Source organism: Genypterus blacodes, unplaced genomic scaffold (genome assembly GCF_046128005.1).
Source record: "Genypterus blacodes isolate CSIRO-AG114 ecotype Tasmania unplaced genomic scaffold, CSIRO-AGI_Gbla_v1 ptg000067l_1, whole genome shotgun sequence".
In the NCBI taxonomy this organism is placed as follows: Eukaryota; Metazoa; Chordata; class Actinopteri; order Ophidiiformes; family Ophidiidae; genus Genypterus; species Genypterus blacodes.
In genome coordinates this window covers 15,102,718-15,112,104 of record NW_027466879.1, presented here as the reverse complement: position 1 = coordinate 15,112,104, position 9,387 = coordinate 15,102,718, and the positions used below count along the sequence as shown (strand labels likewise).

The following is a 9,387-nucleotide window of genomic DNA, read 5'->3' as shown; positions in this document are numbered from 1 at the left end:
TGGTAAATTAGTGTCTGGATGTCTTGGCTGGACAAGACGAAAGGCTGACAGCAATCTGAAGAGAAAGAAGGAGAATAAACATTAATACACACAATGCCTGTTTATATCCGTGTGTGTGTGTGTGGGGGGGTTGACTTACTTCTACTTCTTTTCTTAATCTTGTGTGTGTTGTAGATTCCAAACCGTCACTGGACCTGCTTCATAATCCTGATACAGGAAATACTCAGGTGGAAGGTAATCAGGAGTTCCTAGTGAGAGAGAGAAGCGTAAACTGAGAGAGTGGACAGAGTGTGTACAGAGTACACATACAGAGTTCATGTATGAACTGATACAGAGTGATGTATGAACTCATGAGTATGAGTTCATACTCATGTATGAACTCATACAGAGTTCATCACTGTATAACATGAAAGGCAACTTACTGTTCCTGCGAGATCTGTGGATCCTGGTTCCAGCAATGTGCCACAGCCAAAATCTCTCTCTGATCCGGGGGCCATCAGATCCTGGGATGATCTCCGGCTTTATGCGGCCGTGAAAAACTCCTTTACGATGGATCTCTATGAAAGCACCCAGGAGCTGTTTCACTAGGACCTGAGAAAGAGACGGAAGGACACATTGAACCAGAAACCATCCCAGGGCATTATCACATTTCTAATATATGATTCTGAAGTTATTATTACAGCGTGTCATTGGTAAGTGGGAGGATCAGCTGCTCCACTGGGCCGCTGTGACTTGCACTTTGTCTGAGTCACGCCTGACTGGATCATTGCAGCCAGCAGTGGTTCTGCAGTTCTTCAAGTGTGGGACGATGGCTGGACTCCTTAGTCAGGCAAGAAAACAAAAACTGACGGCAATCTGAGGAGAAAGAAGGAGAGAAGACATTAATACACAAACTGGCTGTTTATATACAGTATATCTATGTGTGTGTGTGTGGGCTGGGGGCTGTTTGACTTACTCCTACGCAGCCTTTTGCTGATCTTGGGGCGCTTGTAGACAATCTCAGTATTGTTGCCGAAGGGAAATGCACCATGTAGCATCTCGTACAGCACCACACCAAGCTGCCAAACCGTCACTGGACCTGCTTCATAATCCTGATACAGGAAATACTCAGGTGGAAGGTAATCAGGAGTTCCTATAGAGAGAGAGAGAGAGAGAGTGATGAGATGATGTGTGGGGGTCACGGAGTTCATCAGGGACTCAATAACGTCAAAGGCAACTTACCTGCTAGGTCTGTGGATCCTGGTTCCAGCAATGTGCCACAGCCAAAATCTATCACTCTGATCCGGGGGCCATCAGATCCTGTGTGCACCAGGATGTTCTCTGGCTTTATGTCGCGGTGGAAAACTCCTTTATGATGGATCTCTATGAAAGCATCCAGGAGCTGTTTCATTAGAACCTGAGGAAGAGACAGAGAGACGCATTTAGTCCACGGGGACTTTCAGATTCTCCACAGAACACACACACACACTCACACTCACACTCACACACTTACCTTTGCCTCGTCCTCCTGCAGGGATTTGGATCTGCTGGACACAATGTAGTCGTGAAGATCGACGCAGGGCACCGGACGCTCCATGATCAGGATGAGTTCCTGCTCCAGCTCAAAGCAGTCGATGAGAGCTACGGCTGCTGAGCTCCCAATGGGATCGCAGCCAGGCCCCACCATGGAGAGCAGCGCCACCTCCAGGGGAAGGTTGTACTCCATCCCATCCGCATACTAAAAGAGACAGAAAGAAGAAGAAAGAAAACCATGGGAATTCTCAAGGAGGAGATGAGTCTGGTTATTGAAATGTGTGATGGCATGCCGGGACACACACTCACCACTGGGATCCGTTCCACATCTGCCAGGGGAATGTGTTTTATCGCCACCTGTGAAACAGAAATGCGGTATAAAACACTGAGTAATAGCATTTATACTGTAAAGAGTTAATTCTCTCTGCTTGTGTTTCTGTTGATTTACAGGGAAGTTGTCCTGTTTACGGAAGCCGGCACAAACTTCACCGAAACTTCCATCCCCAAGGCGTTTCTCCTCCCTGTACTTGGCATGGAAGATGGCTAAAGACAGAAAATACATAACTTAACATGTTTGACATTGTATAGTGGCAAACCTGTATTGATTAGACCTGCAGGCTTCATCGAATTCCTATAGTTTTAGTCTTTTACCTCTCATGTCAGGCCAGTCTTGTTCAGAGGAGGACGAGGAGGGGGAGGAGGAGGAGGAGGAGGAGGCAGTGGCTGAATGCCTGCTGGAGGTCGTGCAGGAAGGGCTCAGAGAACATGGAGATCTCTTCATCACTCTCCCACAGTCTCCCTCACAACTCGCTGCCATCTGTTTGCTGCCCCTGTGCTCTGTGGTCAGGATGTGGTGATGTGAAGGGCTCAGGGATGTGTGGGCCCTCGTGGCGGCAGTGGTGGCTCTGTCTGGGCTCTCCTCATCACTGACCTTCCTCTTCATACCTCCCAACACAACACTGTGGTAAGCTGCAGAAATGGAAAAGAAACATGAAACCATGATGACTCCTAACCTTTCGCCATTACTGCACCAACACTCCAAATCTGTTGCAGTTTATAAGGAACACTTGCAGCATCAGTAAGCAGTTTGTTACATAACATTTAACATCATCTGACTGTCAACTGTGTCTAGAATGAGTGTAGAATCATATACTGAATTATCACTTTTACATCATTATTATTATTACACCTTCAAAATAAAAGTACAAATCTTATTTTCACTGATCTGTGTCACAACAAAACTAAAGATCTTCTGAGCACCTGTACTTAGAGCTTTGCAGGTGGTTGCCATGGTTACTTTGCAATTTTGAATCCAACTTGAGTCCATTAAAACTGGCAATAATAAAAAATATCATCACAGCTCATCCAATATAGAACATTTTACTGACAGTAGCTGCTCTAATCTGGTGTCTATAGGGGAAATACAATCACATAATTACATGCATATGCAGATATTGGGGGTGGGCTCACACGGCCGGTGACGTCACAGTATCACCTAATTACATATCTCTGATATTTAAGTGCCCGCAGTTAGCCGGGATTGTTGTTGATCTTATCTCACTCCTCACCTCGATCATGTCCGGCGGAAGTGATCGAGTTGCGGTGCTGAAACTCCGGCATCGATCTGCTCATCATCTGATTTCCAGCTGGGTGAGAACTTAAGCAGCACTTGCGCTTATACTGTAACAAACTCAAATGGAAGACGCGATTACACTATTTACGTAAAAGGGGCCTAGTATTCCACTTTATCCTATAGAGCATTTTTACATCATCATGCGCACATTTGCGTAATTCAGCCTGTGTGTTATGTATGGAGCAGGCATGATATATACAGTATGCTGCAGATTTCAGGACACACTTTCATTTAACTGATGACGTTTCGCCTATATAACGTCTAAATAAATGTAAAAGTCTATAAGTAGATGAATAATTAAACCAAACAAAAGACAATTAATACAACAAATAATTTCGAACGGAACTTTTTTGACACAGGTATTTGCGCTGGTAGCGCTCTCTCTCACACACACACTCACACTCTCACACATGGTTTCAATTGCAAGTGCCAATGCCAATGAGCAAAACACAGAAAATTTCAAGTGTTAGGTGCAGTGTAATAATATCTCAAATGAATGGTCAGCAAGGAGGTTTGCACTTTCTGGTTTCCCAACAATGAGATTTAATAAAAAAAAAGACAATGACAGCACGTGTGATGCTCTCATGTATTATTATTCACTACAAAAGGTTCAAAGCCATTTCAGTCACATTTATTTCAAATAACAAATTCATTTAGAAACAATAATAATAATCAAATCATATATACAAATATACAAACACACAACAATAATTTAAAATTGAAAACCAGTTACATTGTTGAACATTTCACACATGAGACATGCATCATATCTTTAACAAACCACAACACGTTAAGACCGTTTCTTTCTATTGTACCTGAATGTAAAGTATATTGATGTTTACATACAGTATGGAGTGTGAAACGAGCTTTGGATGTATTTTGGTTACTGTAGGTTTGTAGTGGCAGTCCGTGTTGTTTCCATAGCCCTGCTCACATGGCTACACAATATGTGATGAATGCTGCACACACACCCTGAGCTCAATCCTTCCCTACCTACAGGGACAGCAGTAGGTAACATACAGTACATGATCCCATACTGGTATTGTGAATGATGCCTCCATTGAATCTGGGGGCTTAAATGATGTAATGTAAACATGTAGCACAATCCAGCTGTTCTTCAGTGTGATGGCTGTGTGTCTATTGTGTGTCTGTCTCTGCTCTGTGTGTGGTTAAGGCTGTTTAAAAGGAGACACTGCGGTTTTGAATCATCCCCAATTCCCCCGTTCCAGTATTTGTGCTCTTTACTGTTCCTATTACACGCCTGCTTGCCTTAGCTGCCTTCACACAACTATAGTGACTTTTCATCAAAGCCTCTGTACAACTACACAAAACACTTCACTAATATACTCACTAAATAGCTACTGATTCATTTTAAGTATTAAAAAAAACCCCCACATAGATAACTGTTGATTGCCAGGTAATCAGTGCAAACCACGTTTTGAGAAGTTGAATATCCAAAACTAACCAGTCTAAAATATTTAACTGTACTAATAAACACATGCTGCAAAAGGATTTGTCTGTGCTTGTCAATCTATAACACTGTATGGTGCTAGAACCTAAAATGTGACAATCAGGCCATGTAAACAAACGTAATAACAAACCACAGACAGTTTAAGTAGACGGGCGTGTGGTGGCAGAGATTGTTAGGCTCAGTCAGGTCGCTCCATCTCCCTCATCCTCTTCCTGGTTGATGACTGACGTTCCTGGAGGCAACAGAAAACAAGATCACAAATCATATCTACATATAAATGTGTTTTTGTTCTCTCACTGACTGATTGAGTTGACAGTACTAATAACTAGCTACACACACACACACACACTCTTCTTCTTTTTAGTTAATCACCCTTCTCTCTTTAAATTCATGCAAGACACCCAAAGAGACAGACGTCAATCAGACAGGGAGCAGGAAAATATACCAGTGAGATTGAACCTTGTGATTACGCTGCTTGTTCCACATAATTACACCACCTTTGAGATTCTTTCCAAGGAAATCATGACATTTTAATGAGGGGGAATCGAAATGGATGAGAAGCGCTGATGAAGGAGGTTCTCACTACACTGTGCTGCCCAAAAAACCTCGACTCTGGTGGGACTCGAACCCACAACCTTTGAATCACTTCTATTGTGTTTGCCTAAAATTCCAATGCGCTATCCATTATGCCACAGAGCCACACATCCATTATTTAATCTCTGTTTATCTATTTTTCTAGAAAATTTCTTTTCTGAAAAATACCTTTATTTCTATTTAACGCATCTTGATAGAGGGACGTTCAAATCCCTATTAAGGAAACCATGACATTTTAATGGGGGGCAATTGAAATGGATGAAAAAGGCTGTTTATGAAGATTGTTGCTGTAGTGTGCAGCCCAAAAACCTCGACTCTGATGGGACTCGAACCCACAACCTTTGAATTTCTCCACTGATAATTGCCTAGAAGTCCAATGCGCTATCCATTGTGCCACAGAGCCACTCTCTTTCTCTCTCTCGCTCTCTTTCACACACACAGGCTCTCTCTCGCTCTCTCTCTGATTATAATTTTAAGAGCTCAAATTGTTCTTCAGTCATTCCTGAAACTCTCTCACCATCTAGTTTCTGTAGTTTGGGGAGCACTTTAGAGGCTTCATCCATCCACGTTCCGTCAGCGGAATGCTTCTCCTGCAGAGGATTTCCGAAAAACACCAGGTCCACCAGGCACGGCAGGTCAGCCAGCTGCATAAACTCACCTACACGGAAATGACATCATACGTCACGTTCACGGAGCCATGAAGGATTTTCAAACTGGATTTACCTCACGACACAACCAAGCCATTAACAATGACCACCGCCATGATGCCACTGCTTATGCTGTTGTCAATTACATTAATATGCAAAAACACAAAATATTGCAGTTTTACCTTATGACTAACTGTGTGAGCTTAAGTATTTACTAGTTAGAACTACTTTCACCCAGGTTGAGAAAGTAAAATGTCTCAATCAGTCCAATTGAATGACATCCAGTATGTTTTCCCTTCCTAAATATCTTTAATATCTTAAGGAGGTTTACAAGTGTGACTTCATCTGCTTACCTAATGTTTATAACTGACCACAATACAGTACAATTCAATAGAATAGAATAGAATAGAATAGACTCACCCCATTCTGTGACAAGGTTGTTAGACATGTAGAGGACTTCTAAGTTCTTCATGCATTGGATTCCCTTTAGTTTCTCTATCAGGTTATATGAGATCCACAACTGTTCTAATGTGTCCCCTATGGCCTCCTGCACACACACACACACACACACACACACACACACACACACACACACACACACACACACACACACACACACACACACACACACACACACACACACACACACATATTTACGCATAAGTATATTTATAAAAAGTAGTAGTCAGCAGTAATTTGGTGTCATAAGTAACTCACCAACCCACTGAGGTCCTTTATCTGATTCCTTCCTAAAGACAATATCCTTAGATTCTCTGCAAGGACACAACACAGCACCACATTAGCAACCCAGCTGTAAGAGTCTATGGAGGTAAAGTGTATGTAATTCATGCATGAAGTACTCACTCAGGCCATTCAGGTTGGTTATTTTCTCAATGGAGTTTGTGGACAAAGAAAGTTTCCTATGGAGGACGACAACACAACCACACACCAGGGATCAAACACTAATGTGCTGAGGTAAGTTACATTACAAAGCATCAGTTACATCACAAAGCATCAGTTACATTATGAGTCCTGATAGAGACACGACGGTAGTGACATATAAGCTTTTCTCTGGTGTCATTCTGACTTGGGGGACATCTTAATATTATGGTCTCGGTCTTTCTCTGCAGGACTCACTCGCAGCTGGTGAGCTCGGAGAGGGAAGTGTCCATTTTCTCTATGGGAGGAATCTGATCATAGAGCTTTATCTCTTTGGCCTCGCTCACCTTCACCCCTGTCTTCTCCTCCTGCACACAGACATACGCAAACACAGACACAGACACAGACAGACAGATAGAGACACAGACACAGACAGACAGACAGACAGGCAGACAGACAGGCAGACAGACAGGCAGACAGACAGACAGACAGACAGACAGACACACACACACACACACACACACACACGATTGACATTATTTGGTATGCATAATAAGACAGCCCTGTAATGTTTCAGCTATATATGTGTGTGTGTGTGTGTGTGTCCCTCTTACCCATTTGGCCAGAGCCTCTTTGACAGTCATTACCGTGACAGGCTGACTTATGTTGTGATGGCAAAGAACGGTTCATGTTGTGTGGTTCTAAACCAAGAAACAAGGAGAGAGAGAAACATGTGTGTCTAATATTACACAGCTCCGCTACATTCACTGATCGCTATGTAGCTCGCTAATTTAACTTAGCCCGGGTTAGCGCGCTCTCAGCTACCCTGCCCTCGCATTTAACGTCAGTGAAAAGGCTTAAAATAAGCCGTAGCACTCAGTAATAAGAGCTAACACACCGAGCAGCACACTCACCATGTTGCTTGTTTATGTCCGCTGTGGTTGCTATGACACTGACAGGAAGTGTACAAGCTGCGCACGCGCACTGTCATTGTACGGTGGCCTTCGCTCTCTGTTGGACCGTGACAAGGAATTTCGAGATTTTGAGAATAAAGTTGATATATTTCGAGGGAAAGCACGTATAAAACGACTATTATGGAAATAGTCAAATATCATTCTAAATTTAAAAAGTCGCGATACGTAATCAGGAGAAAGTTTAAAAATGAAGGATACAGGGACATCACTTTATTCTCGGAAAACATTTCGACATTTAATTGATTTGATCAACTTCAAAGCAAGTATTAATAATGTCGGAGGTCTAGTTGCGTTAAAGGAAAAATATGATGTGATAGAAACACACTAGTGACAAATAGAGACATTTCACAGTTGCTAACAATACATAGTAGTGGCAATTTCTGTCCACTAGATGGTGCCAAAGGATCTCCAGGGTTCTATTACTGGTAACCGGGGGGTGGTGGTGGTGGTGTGTGTGTGTGTGTGTGTGTGTGTGTGTGTGTGTGTGTGTGTGTGTGTGTGTGTGGGGGGGGGGGGGGGGGGGGGGGGGGGGGAAGAGAGTCTTCAAAGACCACTTGATTAATAACAAAGGTCGCTAAGAAAAATATGCAGACTATGCAATATGCAAATACGCCCCCTCGATTGTCAATAGAGTCTCTCAGGTGGGAGGAGTTGTGTAGGCAGAGTTGGCAAGCTGCAGGTGGCAATGGGAGGAGGGAGTCGTGTTCGTGATCCCACCCACTCCATAATGTTACACAGCAGATGAAGTCACACTTGTAAACCTCCTTAAGATATTAAAGATATTTAGGAAGGGAAAACATACTGGATGTCATTCAATTGGACTGATTGAGACATTTTACTTTCTCAACCTGGGTGAAAGTAGTTCTAACTAGTAAATACTTAAGCTCACACAGTTAGTCATAAGGTAAAACTGCAATATTTTGTGTTTTTGCATATTAATGTAATTGACAACAGCATAACCGTGTAAACTGCGTACATTCCACACAATTCCATCCAATTATTGATTCATCGATCCAGAATAACCTTAAATTTCTTCATACATTTAAGATTTTCTATCTCCTTACAAGACATCCCTGGTGATACATGTGTTTCCTTCAACAAGTCCCCTGGTTGTTGCTGAGGGACACATCACAGAAACACTATAAGATTAGGGAAAAAAGAAAATGGGTTTGTATTATGTGTATAATTTGCTCTTTCTCTATTTTTATATATATTAACAATTCTTCTTAGCATAATTGAATCTATCAAGGTAATGAAAATTGGAACAACACAATGTTTTGGCATCAGAATGTTCTATTTTGCAAGTGTAGGTTACATCAATCATATCAATTTTTAACAGTCTTGCAAGCACAGAAGGTCGAGTTCCTCTGTAAGTCAAGCAGGGGAACTAAATGAGCCTTACTCTTTGCTGACTCATAACCGTTTATTATTGTCTTGACCTTGAAGAGAAGAAGAACTCTATTTGGACAACACTGCAAGGGTCAGAAATGACACGACACCTCGAATGTGCCACACAAGCCCACAGTTGGTGTTTATCCATCAGGCGATATTTGCCAAGTCATGAAATGAAACATGGCTTTTTACAATCAGTCCTTTATTGGATTCATCAATCACACAACTCGCAGTGACAGCTGGCTTGTCCAGGTGCATAGCTGCAGCGTGGTGAGCCAGGCTGGA

General features: G+C 42.5%; 2 protein-coding genes and 1 non-coding gene across 3 annotated transcripts; all 3 read right to left on the bottom strand.

The window, feature by feature from the left end:
- Positions 1-763: 763 nt before the first annotated feature.
- Positions 764-2,535, bottom strand: LOC143004886 (serine/threonine-protein kinase pim-2-like). Its single transcript, XM_076156057.1, has 8 exons — positions 2,526-2,535; positions 2,317-2,481; positions 1,961-2,055; positions 1,822-1,869; positions 1,493-1,717; positions 1,222-1,396; positions 956-1,132; positions 764-855 (listed from the first exon to the last, which is right to left on the bottom strand). The coding sequence occupies exons 1-8, from the start codon at positions 2,533-2,535 to the stop codon at positions 764-766; spliced, it is 987 nt and encodes a 328-aa protein (XP_076012172.1).
- A 1,195-nt stretch (positions 2,536-3,730) lies between these two features.
- On the bottom strand, positions 3,731-7,680 carry LOC143004729 (dynein axonemal light chain 1-like). The gene is made up of 8 exons (XM_076155852.1): positions 7,651-7,680; positions 7,351-7,437; positions 6,995-7,104; positions 6,722-6,777; positions 6,575-6,630; positions 6,278-6,404; positions 5,728-5,868; positions 3,731-4,848 (listed from the first exon to the last, which is right to left on the bottom strand). Exons 2-8 carry the CDS (start codon positions 7,378-7,380, stop codon positions 4,799-4,801), a joined length of 570 nt encoding a protein of 189 aa, XP_076011967.1. The 5' UTR covers positions 7,381-7,437; positions 7,651-7,680; the 3' UTR covers positions 3,731-4,798.
- trnar-ucu (transfer RNA arginine (anticodon UCU)) lies at positions 5,522-5,613 on the bottom strand. The gene is given in 2 exon segments: positions 5,522-5,557; positions 5,577-5,613. It is a non-coding gene; the product is annotated as a tRNA-Arg (tRNA).
- Positions 7,681-9,387: the final 1,707 nt, after the last annotated feature.